Raw genomic sequence first — 16,368 nt, forward strand, 5'->3', positions numbered from 1 at the left:
ACCGAATGAAGGAACGACTGACTGAACTCTAGATCCACCACATGAATCAGCAGGGTATGGTGGCAATGGTTGAAGCTTCAAAGCAAACAAGTCAGGATTCAAATCCCAACTCTATCACTTATTAGCCTTAGTCAAGTCACTAAACCACTCTGAACCTCACTTTGCTCAACTTCAAAATAAAATTGTACATATTTTATTTAAAAAATGCCTGCTGGAGTACCTAACACACGGTAGGCATGCGGTGAATGACAGGAGGTATTACTATCTGTAGCGTCCTGATCCAGCTGTGTGCTAGCAAGAAAATGTTAGCCTGCCTTGTTTTTGATGAACTTGTGGCGGCTCCCAAGGATCACTGTTTTCTTTTCTAAGTGCTTTTAAACCATATGCTGAATAATGTGTTCTCCAAATTTGCTCGCCATCAATAGTCAGACTGATGGTTAAAAACAGAATTTGGTCCAGCTCCATGCTCCTGGCCCCTCTTCAGATCTCCAAAACCCTCCCAGCCTCTGACCATGATACAGGTGGACAACCCAAGAGTTCATCATCTCAACCAGTGCCTCCCTGCTCCCCCTCCCCTCCGCCGTTCTCTAAAGTCCCTCCCTGCCGTCAGCTGCCTTCCCTTCTTACCAGTGGAATTTCTGCCCTTTCAAGCCTAATTCTTTCTCCTCAACAGAGCAGAATGAAGCCAACACCAACAGAGCATCTCCCCCTTCTCTCTTCCTCTCCTTGTTACTCTCACCCTCTCTGCTCCAATGGCAGGCCTGCCTCATCTCATCTTTCTTGCCAAGAACACAACTTTCAAATGCCTTCTGCCTGCTCTGGTTTTGCAACATTCAATTTTGGAGCCTGCCTGTTCCGGCAATTCTGGGCCTGGGTCGCACCCTTTGTACCTCCCCATCTTTCCTCCCCTTCCTCTTACAGATATCTGATTTATACCTGAATTTATCCTAGGGCTTCCTAGGCGGCCATATCAGCATTTTCAGACTGTTTTTATCTCCCTCATTAGGATTTTCAGAATTTCACAATAAGAGACTCCCATCACCCTAGAAGGATCTTCCCATTTTAGAGCTTCTGTACATGGAATCTTATATTTTCCCTGATCTGAAAAAAAAAAAGGCATCTTAAAGCCTTTGGTAGGACTTTAGATTTAGGTGGTACAAATAGAGACAGGCTAACGGGATGGGCAGGAAGACAGGGGAATGAGGAAGAGCAAGTGGGTTGTATTCATGTTCTCAGTGAAGTCAGTGCATTAACAAACACCTACTGGGAGGATGGGGAAAAGGAAATGAGATTAGGGATGGGGCTGGAAGATGAGAGGAGGGTGGCAGGGATAGGGAAGAGGTGAGAGAATTAGGAAGAGAGGATGGGATTAGGAGATAGGCAGAAGGATGAAGGGCAGATGGGGTAGATGACGGCGGATGAGAAGATGCTGGGAACACCTATAATATGAGAGTGGATGGTGGGCTGGTGGGAGGACAGGAGTCAACTCACTTCTTCTCCTGAGTCTTCTTGATAATGAAGGCGATGAACTTCTTAACCAGCAGGATGAAGATGAGGAACCCAATGACCCCGCCCACAACAGCCAGGATGATGAGTGTCACTGTGTTGTCCACTTCTTCCACTTCATGGCCAGAGCAGGGAGAGAAGGGGGGTGGAAAAGGGGAACAGGAGTCACCATGGCAGCCCAGCAGCTCCAGAGCCTCCAACCTGGGCAACTGGGACATGCCCACCTCAGGCAGGAAGCAGGAGAAGCTAGAATATGGCATCCATCAGGCTAGGGCATAACAGGAAGACGGCCCTCTCCTCCGACACTCTGCACATACACCCTCCTGCAGACACCCACACAAGTTCTGGAATAACTCAGACTCAGGGATCACAGCACCTAGGTTTGACTTGACCCTCAAACATGAGACTTTCACTTGCCTCTTCCTAGGTCTCCGCTGCCCATGCAGAAGAAATTGAGAATCTCCCTGTGACACCTCTTATGTGATCAGAAGGCACTGGAGCCAGGTAGCCTGGATTTCAACTACAGGATTTCCATGGTCACTTACTAGGGGGTAACCTAGAACTGGTCACTTAACTCTTCTAGCCTCAGTTCCCTCAACTGAAAACTGAACCCCTGACTTCCCAAACCTTCTCCACCCACAGTCTCTCCCATCTCTGCTGAGAAAATTCCATTCTTCTAATTGCTCTGGCCCAAATCCTTGGAGTCATTCTTGACTCCTCTCTTTTTTACAAACCCCCATATCCAATCCACCTGAGAATCCTAATGGCCCTAACTTCAAAAATTCCAGGGCTTCCCTGGTGGCACAGTGGTTGAGAGTCCACCTGCCGATGCAGGGGACATGGGTTTGTGCCCCGGTCCGGGAAGATCCCACATGCCACGGAGCGGCTGGGCCCGTGAGCCATGGCCGCTGAGCCTGCGTGTCCGGAGCCTGTGCTCCACAACGGGAGAGGCCACAGCAGCGAGGCCCGCGTACCGCAAAAAAATAATTAAAAAAATAAAAATAAAAAATTCCAGAATCATGAGCATCTCCTCTGTAGAAATTCCACACCATCTAGGGAGCAGTGGACCCCCAGGCACACAAGAAACACAGCACGATCAGGATCCTTAAGCAGATTCCCTTCCTTTTTCTCTGCTTCTGCACCTCCCTAGCCTTCCAGGTTCCCCCCTCGTAGATGCCCACCCAGCCTAACTCCTCCAGCCCTTTCCCTAAACACCTCCAGTGTCCGGGATCAGGTGACATCCTCATCACATGCTTCCTCGTCTGTTTCACCTGTGTCAGAATGAAACCCCACCAGCTGGGACTTAAGCTCCAGAGGGAGAGATCATTCTTATCAGTCGGGTACCTGTGCCTCTATCTGCTTTGCCCCTGTTTCAGTTATGTGTTTACCTGTCTGCTGTCCTACCCTGACCTGTCAATTCCTCGAGAAAGAACACTGTGTATCATTCACAGCACTCTTTGGTTTGATGCCTGGCATCCAATCGGCTGTCGCTAACAGAATCCACAGTAATAATCAGCACATACAGAGAACTTTACAAAACACTGCCGTGTAGTAGCTTCTGTAACTCTCACAACAACCCTAAGCGAATGCAGATTCTACAGATGAGGAAAACAAGGTTCAGAAGGCCTAAACGTATATCACAAGCTATTCAGGGGCAGAATAAGTATTCAAGCTAAGTTATTCAAGCTTCCAGATGTAACTCCAGTAGCTCTTGAAAGCATAAAGCGAAAGAAAACACCAACGTGGTCCATTTCACCATTACACTGAATTGGGTACCCACCCCCACCCCCGTCCTTCCAACTTTACTGCCCTTGTCCCAGGCCTTACTGCATACGTTTATCAACAACTTGGAGGAAGATGGTGGCCTGGTGCTGAAGATAATTCTCCTTGGGGTTCTTCACGTGGCAGGTGTATTTGCCCGTGTCGCTGAACTCCAGATTCCTCAGCAGAATGGAAATATTGTTCATTTTCTCCTTCACAGAGCCCTCCAGAGTGATGCGGTCATCATCTTTCAACTTCACCTTGGGGTCTGACTTCTCATTCTTCACGATCCCATCTATGAGCTATGGGGGGGAAGAGGGGAGCCAGGAGGTGGCCAAGAAAGAATCAAGGTCCTTTTGAGAGTCATGACGTCACTCCAGCCCACTCCTTGGGTATCTCCCTGCCCAGGTCCAGGAAGAGCCCTCCCCTGGTCGTTTCCTTCCAGTATCGATAGCTCTGCCTGTCTAACCTGGATTTTACTGGCTTCAGGCTAAACCCACTTTCTGTTATTAAGGTCTCCCTAGAATGTAGCATGCTTTTACTGTTCTCTTCATAAAAGCCTTTTAAGTAACGAATGCTGCAAATACCACACTCGTTTCCCTCTATCGCTCCCCCCGGCCTCTGCTGACACCACATCCCATCTGTCCGATTCTGACCCTCCATCAGGACGTGGATCGACCCCACAGCACTGTGCATCGGTACCCTCTGAATTCAGCGTCTAATTACATCCAGAGTTGGTGTCTTGTGACTGCTGGTCCCCTACTAGATTGCAGAGTGAGTACTCAATAAACACCTGCTGACTGCCCCATCCCCACCCGTGGCCACAGCCCTGGCCCCTTCTCTTCTCCACCTTGCCCTCCCATCCTTCCAAGGCCTGTTCCCCAGCCCTCCTCCGATTTGGACTCTCCTCATTCCCCCTCTCCAAGTCTCCCAAAGGTCTTGTCTCTCCTGTTTTTTTATATTAAAGTATTAATTTTTATACAAGCTGACCAAGTTTCAGGTATTTCTTCACACCAGACAGAGGACTCTAGCCAAGAATTCCAACAGACCCCAAATTCTGGGAACACAGTCTAAGCATCCTTCCCACTTAGATCCTTCTAGACAGGCTCCGACAACAATACTGGGAGAAAAGGTGACGAAAGGTCCTGGGGACCATCACCGTGGGGTCAGGCCAGAAATGACCAGAGCCTGGGATGGGAGGCAGGGGTGAGGCGACAAGGAAGGGAGGAGGATCTGAGCTGTCCTGTCCCTTCCCCGCCTACTTACGATCTTGAATGTATCACTGCTGTTGTAGGACCACCAGAAGCGCAGGTTCTGGAAGCCAAAGCAGCTGGTGAAGGTGCAGGGCAGCAGGATCTCCGTGCCGTTGACAGCGTAGATGGTAGCGGCCTTTCCCACAGATACCTCCAGCGACAGGGACACAGGGACCAGGAAGAGACCTGTGTGAGGGGCACCACTTCCCTTAAAACCCCATCGGGGGCTTCCCTGGTGGCGCAGTGGTTGAAAGTCCGCCTGCCGGTGCAGGGGACATGGGTTCGTGCCTCGGTCCAGGAGGATCCCACATGCCGCGGAGCGGCTGGGCCCGTGAGCCATGGCCGCTGAGCCTGCGCGTCCGGAGCCTGTGCTCCGCAACGGGAGAGGCCACAGCAGTGAGATGCCCGCGTACCGGAAAAAAAAAAAAAAAAACCCCATCGGAACCTCCAGGCTGGAGACCTGGAAGGGACCTCTCGGATAGGGTGGAGTGGCTTGGTCAGGCTGAGAGGTCTCTATCACCCTTGGTGTCAATATCAGGAAGATGGTTCTCTTTACTTCAACGTACACTGCCTGGGCCACCGCCGTGATTCATTCTCCCGCTTGGGCTGAGCTGGATGGACTTCCGAGCCAGTTAGCAGCCTTTGGGGCATTCTAAGTGACCACCAGGAGTCACCCCAACCCAGGAAACCCAGGCCCCTGCCTCCATGCCGCGAGTCCTCGCCCCCTAACCTGCGGATGCGGTCCCTGCATCGCCCCCAAGGGCAGGACCCGCGCCTCCCTCCCCGAGGGCTGTGCGCGGCATCCCCGTTACGTTTCCGGGATTGGGGGTGGGGTATTGGGAGGCTGAGGGGGTTCCGTGAGGTGAAAAAGACGAAAACGGCAGCAGCCACTCATCACCGACCCTGGCGGCTCCCACCGGCCCCAAGGGGCGGAGAGGTAGAGGGGAGCCTCGCGCTGGACCTTGCTGAACCACCGAGCGGGACCCCGAGAAGAGAAGGGAGACAGGGCGGGATGGCGTCCAGAGGGGTGGGGTGGAACAGAGCACGTCTGGGCATCGGTCAGCAGCAGCGAGAACTGAACGGATAAAGCAATAACACAGAGAAAGTCAGGGCGGAAGACGCTTTGTGGAAGCCGACTGCGGACAACCAGGTGCACGCAAGCGGGGTGCCTGGAGAGGGCGCTGCACACTCCGTCCCCTCGTGACCCGAAGTGGCCCATCCTGCCCCCCACTCCCCGCAGCCCCACTGCGGCCTCTTGTCCTGGGAACATCCCCCGAGCCCTACACCCCCGCCCCTGCTTCTTTCCCACACCCTCGCATCAAAACCACCCCTACCGCTTGAGCAGGTGGCAATCGTGAATTTCCACTCGTGGCCCCCGGGTTCTGCCTCATGAGTTCTTGTAAGGAAACCTGGTCCTCCTGTCCTACAAAGTCCTTGAGGATAGTCCACCGTACCTCAAGGTCATGGGGAAGGGGGTGTCGGAATCAGAGAGTAGCTCTCCTTGCCCCTAGATGAACCAGGCACCCAGGGTCACCCTGGGTGAGGACTCAGAGGGAGTCCTTCTCAGGTTTCCAGTGATCCTAAGAATAATGACCTTTTCCTGGGCCGGGATGCTTGCTAAGGCTATGTGTGAGTAATCTCATATCACCCTCACCTCACACCTGTAAGGGGGTCTTATTAATCACATTTTACAGGTGGGAACAATGAGGCTCAGAAGAGCAAAGTGCCCTGTGCCTTGGCCGAAGTCATACAACTGCTAGAGGCAGTTGAAATCTGAACTGGGGTCTGACCCCAGGTCTAGTGGGCAGTTGAGAGCATCCATCTGGCTGTACCAACTCCTATGCCAAACTTTCCCTGGCATCTCTTCCCAGACTGTAATTTCTCTCAACTACTTGGACCTCCAGCCTAGAGCTCCCAGAGTGTAAGAGCTAAAGGACCCAGACTGATCCATGTTACAGACACTAAGTTGCCACTGCCTGATTTAAAGACAGGACAACCAAGACCTAAAAGGGGAGGAAACTTGGCTGAACTGACTGGGTTTAGTGGCCGAGTGACTTGAGAACCCTTCTCAGGCCAGGTCAGCTCCCAGCTCTAAAGGCAATTCCCAGAACTGCCCTGGTTCCCAAGACAGCCAGGGTCAGTCTTTGTTTTAAAGGCCACCAACCTTGCTTTCTCCCATCCTCATCTCAGGGAAGGACCTCTTTCGTCAAACTTAATTCCCTCGTGGTACATCATAAACCAGCTTCCTCTTGTTTTGCCCACATGAGATAATGATGCCTGGTACCACATGGGCGATGCTTTTTAAATAGGGGAGGAGGAGTTCCCCGGCGGTGGGGAGCTAAGATCACACATGCTGCACGAAGCCAAATAAATAAATAAATAAGAGGAGCTCCAAGGAGAGCTGGCAGCCCAACTCTGCTCTCAGGGCCCCCCTCAGCTTCTCCATGTCCACTTCACTTCTGAAGGCAAAGTGGACTGCTCTTACCACGAAGCTCAGAGATAACACCCCGGGTCCAGGATCCCCTGCCACTGTCAACAACTGCTGATACTTACTCAGCAATTACTATGTGCCAGGCACATTTAACCTTCACATCCATGCTATGAGTGGTGTACTGTGATACCTCCCTATTACAGACACAGCAACTGACCATAGACAGGTTAGGTGACTTAACCTAAGATCAAAAAAAAAGAGACATTTCTAGCATCCCAAAGCCCCAAAGCAAGAAAGTCCTTCCTTACATCCTTAAGCAGCAGGGTTTGCCCACCTGCTGGGTTCCAATTAGTGCTGAGAGGTCATTTCAATTAGCCTTCATTCTTTGATCAGCTCCTCTGTGCCAGGAATTGTTCTAGAGCAGTGGCTTTCAAATTCACAGAGCGTCAGAATCACCTGGAGGGCAATTACAGCTAGCTCTGTGGGGGAGTTACTGATCTAGCATGTAGAATGGAGCCTGGAAATTTGCATTTCTAAGAAGGTCCCAGGGAATGCTGTGGTCAGGGATGATACTTTGAGAACCACTGTGCAAGAGGATTGCTACCTGTTAACTCCAAGTTTTATTAGAATGCCAAGAGGTAGGTATCATTTTTCTTATTTCACAGGCAATGAAACTGAGGCTCAGAGACGTTAAGTCACTTGCCCAGGGCCACATAATAAATGGTGAATCTGAGTTGAGCACCTATTATAAAATAGGACAGGCATTTTACATGCACTGTCCCATTTAATCCTCATAATAATCCTATGAGGTAGTTAGTTATTATTTTTATCTCCAATATACAAAATGAAGAAAAGAGGCTGAGAGAGATTAACCTGCTCAAGGCTACACAACTGGTGAGTGGAATAAGCAGTGTACCAACGGCACTCTGCTGTCCACCCCTTTGTGACGGTGCCTCTCCAAGAGAACAGTGCTGTCAGGGCCAAGCTCTCCTTAGCACTCTTGGTTTTCTTTTTATCTCTCCCCTCCCCCAACCCCCTGCCCCAGAGGTCTAGGGATGGGAGACAGACATGAGATCACCCTCCAGCCTAGAAGATGGCCTTCTGATCGGAGACCCCAGCTTTGCTGCTCTCCCCCTACTGCCCCCGCAAACCAAGGAACAGAGTACAGAGCTGTGACAGGGAAGCTCTCGGGAGAAGGCAGCTTCCTGATGGCTACAGTGCTCCCTTGGGGCCTGAGCATGTGCTCCAAGGATCACCACACCGCCAGCCTCCAGCGTTCGGGATCCTGGGGAAGGTGGCGGGGAATGCAAGTCAGGGGCCAAATCCCTCTCCCCAACCTCAGCCAGAATGGGCTCTCCAAGAGCACCAAAGATACACATCAAAAGTGAAATTATTTGACTGCTTTAAATAGAAGCAAAAAAAAAAAAAAAGAAGCAAAAAAAAAAAAAGTCCAGAACAGAGGAGAAAAGTATTTCTTTAAGGTCTGGCTGATGACAGTGCACATTTCTGCCTGATTAGTGTGTGCCTATGTGGATGACTTAACTCTAATACAATCGGGACTCCCCGACTCTCAGAGTGAAGCATTGCCATTTCCATCGTAGCCCGGAGGGGACAAAGGAAAGGCAGAGACGTTTCCACGGAGAAGTTCAGAGCCCTGCCTGAGTTAAGGCATCAGAGAGGCCAAACAAGCCCGGCTTCTCCACAGCACGCCCTCCCAGCAGGCAAAAGTCCTGCTGGCTGTGTCTGGGAGACTCGTGCACAGGAAAGCCCAGGGGCCTGCCTCTTGTACCTTCTCCCCTGTGAGCCTGCGCTGCGGGGAGAGGAGGGAGCAGGGGCAGGTATAAATCCACTAGAGGACCCCGAGAGGTACTTCAGCCAGGGTGGATGGGTCAGCAGACACAAGGCAGGCCCCACTCTGCCCGCTGACCTTGAGAAGGTCAGAGGTGCCATAGCCCCAAACCAGGGATGGCTGTCTTTCCTACCTTCTGAGCTTGGTATAACATGAGCTTATAAAACACGAGAAGGGGGCTTCCCTGGTGGCGCAGTGGTTGAGAGTCCGCCTGCCGATGCAGGGGACGCAGGTTCGTGCCCCGGTCCAGGAAGATCCCACATGCCACGGAGCGGCTGGGCCCGAGAGCCATGGCCGCTGAGCCTGCGCGTCCAGAGCCTGTGCTCCGCAACGGGAGAGGCCACAGCAGTGAGAGGCCCGCGTACCGCAAAAAAAAAAAAAAAAAAAAAACACAAGAAGGGCTTCAGTGAGTCCATCCTCTGGCCTGGGCACTCTGCAGGTGGAGGATAGTGTTTAAAGGGAGGGAGACAGAGGTGGCCCCCATCACAGGTCTAGATGTAACCAAGGCACCCCAACTCAATGACCAGTGTCAGTCAACAATATCTCCAGGCCATTCACACGCTGTTTTATACTTTCACCTTGTATTATTTCTTGGAGGTAATTATTTCCATGTGGTTATTTCCTTAGATAAAGAAGGACTTCCTTTGCTTTGTCCCAAACTAAACTCTTTAGAATTTCTTGTGTGTGTTTCAGACTGAGGGCCTCTTTCTGGCATCGTGGGATTGATGAACAAGTCCTCCTACTCATGATCTTGTGGAATTCAGTCCTAAGCCCCTAAGCCTTGCCTTTGCTCACTGAAAGACCCTAACCATGGAGCCACTCTCAGAGCAGCCATTTCCTTTTCTATTTACTGATCGGCCCCCTCCTATATCATCTGGGTGCTGCGGTTTTGTCTAAGGATTGACTCAGGCCTCCCATTTAAAGTAAAATTGTGTTGGGTACATGCAAATGTTATCATTAAATACACCAGCAGGGATCTCAGGGCTACCATCAGACCTTCCAAGGCAAATGCCAAGGCGGAAACATTCTGCCACCTTTTCCCACATCCGGGGACAGTGACACCCACCTTGGGGTGGAGGGAGGAAAGAGGGGCAGCGTGGTGCCCTCTCTAAGTTTAGCTCCCAGGGCTCTCCTGGCAGGGCAGGCGGAATCACAGCTGACGTTAATAAGGAAGCTGATACACTCTGGCCCCCGGGGGAGTCAGACAGGCTCAAAGTTAGAGCTGGGAGGCAGAAAGTGGGCCGAGGTCAGCAGGACAAGACCCCTCCTGGGGTGCAGGCCCTGGGGGCCGTGGGGGGGGGGCAAGGCTGAGCCAGGAAGGCCCCTGGGCCCAGAGACAGAGGAAAGATTTCATGCTCCCTCACCCTAGGCAACCTGCCTCCTTCCGGCCCACACCGAGGGGCTTTGCCGGGATAGAAACATGCCCCTGAGCCAACACTGGATGCTCAACAAAACCAGCTCTGCAAACAAGTCCAAGCAGAGTGCCCATCCCTCCTCCTGCAGGCCACGGAACGGGTGCACTGGTGCAGCCAGCCCGTGGCTTATGCAGAGAGCCCTACACCCACAGCAACAGGGCAAAGCGGGAGGATCTGTACCTGGGGTCTACCTAGCATTCTGGTCCCACCAGCCAAGGCAGGCATTAGGGCTTGGGCGACCCCACAGGCCTGCATCTCCTGAAGAAGAACAAATCCCCTGTTCCAGATTCAAACCTGGGGTCTTTCTCCATTTCCCCCCTTTCCCATCCTCTTCTCCATGAACTCCTCACTTACCCTTTCTTTTTCCTTCCTCTGAGTGGGACTCAGCACCCTCTCCTTAATTGCCTTCTCGTTAAACAAGCCCTTAATAAACACATACCAAGGGAAAGAGGGTGGGGCAACATAGCACCCTCACAAGTGATCATTACACAGAGGTCACAGTAATTAAGCAAATCAGGGAACAGGAAGGGGTGGGCAGGACACGTACATTACCAGTTACATGCTTAGGAAGGGACTGGTACCCATTTTATCCTCAACTTCGCAGTTGAGGATAAAACGGCCATGGCCACAGTGGGAACTCGGGCTGATCAGGGATGGGGTGAGGGGCAGCTAGTGTAGAGTGGCCCTGTGCCTAGCCCGTGAAGAGGAGCCTCAGTCCTACAGAGGCCCACTTCCTAGGGTCACTGTGAAACCAGCACATCTGTGCCTAAGGTACAAGAGAGAACACCAGTGACTTCGATCCAGCTGTGGGGATGTAATAACATCAGCGGCTCCTGAGTGCAAGACATCCTCTAGCCCCCTCCTCCACCAGGTGCCAACGTGACGGGTCTGCACACAGTTTACATTTGCAGAAGCAGCAGTGACCGCCCTTAAAGGCTTCTGTCTCCCTGTTTTCAGCCCAAATGCCTACATGGTGTGCCTGACCCGGCGAGGGGGGAGCTGCCAGAAGCCAAATGTGACTAATATAAACAGGAAGCGGTGCAGGTGCCGGAGATGGAGTCGGCTTACATTGAAATCCAGCTATGATTTGTGAGGCGGTTACATTCTGGCCTTAATAAATATCATCCCCCAATCTGTTGGAGTTTGACGCTCGAAACTATCGCGAGCATACTAATAGATAATAATCTGTTCCTTCTGTGTCCTCTGGATGTGCCCCCTCCGTCTTCATACTCATCCCAAAAATGAAGAGCCAGGAGCAGGCTAAACAGGTTCCCCCACACTCCCATGGAATCTTTACCTAAGAAGAGGGATAAGATCCTTCCTAAAAGGGGGCTTGGGGAATTCCCTGGCGGTCCAGTGGTTACAACTCCGACTCCGCGCTTTCTCTGCCGAGGGCGCGGGTTCAATCCCTGGTCCGGGAAATAAGATCCCGCAAGCAGGCGCGGGCCAAAAATAACTAAATAAATAAATAAATAGGGGCTTGAACTGTCCTCCAAGTCCCTTCAACCCCATCCAGTCTGCAGGGAAGGCAATGGGCACTGGGGGAAGTAGAGAGCAGAGGAGTCAAACAGAAAAAGGACCAGGAGGAAGGGGAGCTCCCCCACCCCCAACTGGTGCACGCTACTGCCTGGGCAACAAGCATCCAAGTTGCAAACGGCTCTGGGCAGAGGTAGAAACCAGCATCCGAACAAGTACACGTTGGGATGCAAACCCACCTGGCATCCCCTACACCCAAGGCAAAGACACCCTTCCCCAGCACGCTTAAACCTCCGAACTCTGGGCCCCAAGATTCAGCTTTAGAAGCCCGGGGCTGAAGGCACCACAGACAGCAAAGAACTAATCTCGGGGCTGGCTGGCCGGATGGGGCAGGGGACGGCGCACGGTCCCCAGGGAGCTCAGCAGTCCGAGCCCGCGTCCGGCAAGAAGCGGTAGCCGCGATGCTCATTCCGTGCCGCACTCCAAAGCCCACCCCGTCCAAGGCGCTGCTCTTCTAAGTGTCTCCTCCTCTGGGGGAAGGTGGGGGAAGGGTGGGGGAAAGAGGCAGAAGAAACCAAGCCGGGGCTGCCTTACCCAAAAGCCCAGTGCCCAGCCATCTCGCCCGGGCTGCGCCTCGGTGCCCAGCCCCGGGCATCGTGCTGTTCTCTGCCGAGCGCACCAGGGGCGCGGGGACAGGATACACAGGTCACAGCCGCGCTCGCAGCCCTCGGTCTGCAGTCGGCCCCGAGGCTGCCGGGGAGCTGTGCACCGCCGGCCGGGGCTCGGGAAAGTTGGCGCGGAAAGGGCGAAGAGGGGGAGGGAGGGAGAGGAGGAGCCGGCTGCGGGAGCAGCCGCGGAGGGCAAGGGGAGGAGAAGGAGGGGCCCGAGGAGGAGGACCCGGAGCAGCAGGACCTCCGAGCTAGTGCAGACGCGAGCGACGCTGCTCCTCTGCTTTGGAAGCGCTCCAGCCGCAGGAGGGGCGGTGGCCGCCGCGGAGCCCCGGGCGCCCCCGCCTCGTGGTCCCCGAGCCCCGGGAGCCAGCCGTACCGGCCCCACCACCACCACCCCTGCTTCCGCTCCGGCTCGGGCTGGGCGGCTGCGGCTTCGCACTGCAGGGCCGCCCTCAGCCGCGCGCATCATCCCGTGCGCTGAGCTGCCAATTAGGAGGATAGTTTGGGGAGGGGTAGAGATGGAGCTTTTCGGCTGTTGGAAGGCTGTGATGTTCTGCTTTGAGGAACACGAGTAGGGTAGCGGCTCCCTCTCCCGGGGCCGCGAAGGGACCGCTCGGATGCCCGCAGCCAGCACTGCAGCAGCCGGCGGGCGTGTGCGGGCTTGTCCGCCGCGGCCGCCGACCCGCGAGTGTGCAGCCTCGCGGAGCCCCGCTGTGCAGGGTCCCGGGAACCCGGCTTCCAACTGTAAACTACCCCCGTCACCGCCCACCATCCTCTCCCACTGCTTCGTGGACTCCTCGAAAATCATGATGCTCCTAGTTAGGGAATCGGCCAGACACCACCGATCGGGTCCAAGCCCCGCTTCACCCTCCCGCGGCACCCCTACTTCTCATTTTTCCCACCTAGGCCACCCCCCTCAGACCCTCCCCTTTTACCCCCCTCCAAGGGTGTCCTGAGTCCTTCAGAATCCTGGAGGACTCCCTTGGCCTCGCCTCCCTTTTGGGGTGGGGGTCGAGGAGCCCAGGGCAGATGTCCGGGCTTGGTGGGGGTCGCAGCCAGGTCAGAGGGCTTTTTCCCAGACCCTCTTGAGTTACAAGTGACTAGTGCTACTTGGGGTGGTTTGGTGACTCATGTCTGCTATCCTCCTCAGCAGCCCCTTCCCAGCCATCCCAGCCCCCTCCCGCCACCACAGGGCCTGTCTGAGGTCCTGACCCTCCAACCTTTGCCTGTCTGGAGACTGGTTCAGACCTGGAAACCTGCTCCCACTTCATGGCCTGACCTCTGCTACTGCCCCCGCACCGCCCATCTTCTTAACCTGGGGTCCCTGGGGGGCTTCAGAGATCATGGACCCCTTGAGGTTGTACTGGAAATGCTGAATGTCTCTCTTTTTTTCCAGGAGAGAGGCTGCTCAGTATAGCTGTGATAGTGGTATAGGGGCTCTGGAGTTAGGCACTGGGGAATCAAGTCCCAGCTCCAGCATATGTTGTCGTATGACCTTGAGCAAGTTATGCAATCTTCTGCAGCAGCTTCATCTGTAATATGGTGAAAGTGACGATATTCACCTCATGCAATTGTTAAGAGCAATGCCACCCTTAGACCTGGGCAACAGGGGCCTCAGCCCTGGTCTCCTGAGTTTGGAGGGCCTCACTCTGGCCCTCCTCTGGCCCTATGCCTCCTCACTGGAAAAGTGTTTCCTGGGACAGAAGGGAGGGTAGTCTATACACCTCCTCTTCTAGACCATGCTCCGAACATCCGGGACCCTGGAATTCCCTGTTCACATGACCCGATTCCGAGCAGGCCTCTTCCCCGGGTCAATCCTCTCAGGAGCTGCCCATGCCAGATGTGCACCCCCAGGCCGGGGCAAAGGGCAGCTGTTTACAGAGGGTGGGAAGTGGATGGAACTTGACATGCAGATGGAGGGTTCCCAGGCATGCATGAGAGAGACCCTGTCCCAGCAAGACCAGGGAAGAGTGGACCAGGGAATGGCTTTTGGGCCTGGCCTTAAAATTAAGACTGAGGAAAATTCATCAAAGGTGGAGGATAATAGATGAGTTTTAACACTTTGTTATCTTGATTCATAACTTATATTTAGACATATATGTAATTATCATTTGTGCAGTTGCCCCAGGCCTCACAAACATCAGATGTGGACCTATGAAGACTGGATGAGATATCATACGTAAAAGTGCTAACAGAGTTCTAGGCATAGGGTCAGCCCGCAGTACATTTTAGCTCTCATTATTCTCAAAGAGGTCTGTGGCCCTAAAAAGGCTAAGACTCTTCCTGTCTCCAAGTTTGCACGTTTACCCCCTCCTTCTCCAGGAGCTTCCAGACACTAGATCCACAGGGCCAGACATCCACACTGCCCACTTTATTTTTACAGCAGGGGTCAAGTTTCTCAGAGCCGGAGGCTGATTTGAGACAGGAGGTGAGTCAAAGGGAAGGAAAGTGACCCCTGCCCAGAGAAAGGGGAAGGGAGGGGACAGCATTCCCTGGATATCTTTAGACCCTGGGGACACAAAAACAGGCCAGCTTCCTCCGCACCCTCCACCTTCTAGGCTGCCTCGCTGCTCACCAATTCTTAGAGCCAGAAGGGTCCTTAGGAAACCCACACGCCTCCCAAATGAAGAAACAGGCCCAAAGAGGTAGAATGTGTGGCCCAAGGTCACAGAGAAAGTGATTCTTAAAGTCAGAATTAGAACTTCCCCCATTATTTGATTCCCTCCCTCCACACCCCCAGCTTTCCTCTAGAGAGCAGGAGGGCTCCACAGCTGGGCAGGAAAAGTGCTTGAAAGATGCATTAGCGGCTAGAGGAATTTCACATTTAGAGAGCACTTTCCTCAAAAATTCTCAAAACCCTAGTGCATCCATCAGATGGACGGGCACTTTGGCCCTTTCTGCGCCTCCGGCTGCAAGTCCCTAGAGGGCAGGATGGTGGTTTGGACACAGCCCCCTGCTGTGCCCAGCAGGCTGGCTTCGCGGTGGTGGGGTCCTGCACACTCAGGTCCTGGGCAGACTGGCTCAGAAATACCTCGAAGAGCAAGTTTTCAGGGATACAGAGACGGACTGGACCCTGAGCCAAGGAGCTGCCAGGAAGCTGTTCTCAGGTGGGAGGAGATGGGCCTAGATTTAAGAGGAAAGGAGATTTTTCCAGGGGGGTGGGTGTGCGGGGGAGGGCTCAGGGTCTTTGAAGCAGTTAGTCCAGCAGTCCTCTCTGAGACCAGGCAAGCCTCTGGGTTCCTGCCCTCCGCCTCCACCTCAGGGCCAGGATGGGAGCTAGGAAGCAGCGCAGGTATGAGGTTCAGTGTGTGGTGGGGAAGTGACACGGGCAGAAATGGGGGCCGAGCTCCGGCTCCCAGCCTCCGGGAGACGCTTTTATCCAGGCAGGTACTCAACCCTGGGGGTGGTCCCACCTTCCACCTACACCAGGGCGGGTAGGTGGAAGATTCCATCTCTGTCAATTCTCAGAAAGCTAGCCAAGACCCCGGCAGGGGAGGAAGGGAGAGCTCCGGTGAGGCCTCCGGAGCTATTTTGGGAGGAGTTCCTTCTAAGTAATAAGAGCCTGGCAGGGAGCCTCCTCCCCCTCTGGCTCCCCTATTGCCCTTGCCCTTGCCTGCCCCTCCCCCTCCCGCATAAGCCCTCTTGGCTCCTGTCGGGGCATTGCAGGTAATGGAGCTGGACGGCAGCCACGCTGACCCAGCTCAGAGAGGCAGAGAAGAGGGAGCTCTGCAGGGATCCATCCCCCCGCAATGCCCCCACCTCCCAGCCCCTCTCCCTCTGACCTCAGATCACTCAGATCGACACCAGGAGCTTATAGCCCAGTTATCAACAGGGCCCCAACCTCAGGACAGTGGAACTGCAGGAGCCGGGATGCTCTGCATACAGTAACTTAAAGTTGAATGCTCCCAAATCCTTCTGCCTCTGGGGTTGGGGCTGGGTGGATGCTACCTAGCCAGGCATTTGGGTGTCTCCTTCTAATGCACCTAGGTCTGTTCCCTGCCCATTC

The 16,368-nt window shown here is 53.9% G+C and overlaps 1 protein-coding gene across 1 annotated transcript in view; it reads right to left on the bottom strand.

Moving 5' to 3' along the window:
* SCN4B (sodium voltage-gated channel beta subunit 4) overlaps window positions 1-12,612 on the bottom strand; it is a 16,479-nt gene extending 3,867 nt beyond the window's left edge. Inside the window, exons 1-4 of the mRNA XM_060160477.1 lie at window positions 12,286-12,612; window positions 4,534-4,706; window positions 3,341-3,569; window positions 1,492-1,621 (exon numbers count right to left, since the gene is read on the bottom strand). Of these exons, the coding sequence (XP_060016460.1) occupies window positions 1,492-1,621; window positions 3,341-3,569; window positions 4,534-4,706; window positions 12,286-12,346 (593 nt within the window). The 5' untranslated portion in view covers window positions 12,347-12,612. The remainder of the gene's footprint in view (window positions 1-1,491; window positions 1,622-3,340; window positions 3,570-4,533; window positions 4,707-12,285) is intronic.
* Window positions 12,613-16,368: the final 3,756 nt, after the last annotated feature.

This window comes from Lagenorhynchus albirostris, chromosome 9 (assembly GCF_949774975.1).
Source record: "Lagenorhynchus albirostris chromosome 9, mLagAlb1.1, whole genome shotgun sequence".
In the NCBI taxonomy this organism is placed as follows: Eukaryota; Metazoa; Chordata; class Mammalia; order Artiodactyla; family Delphinidae; genus Lagenorhynchus; species Lagenorhynchus albirostris.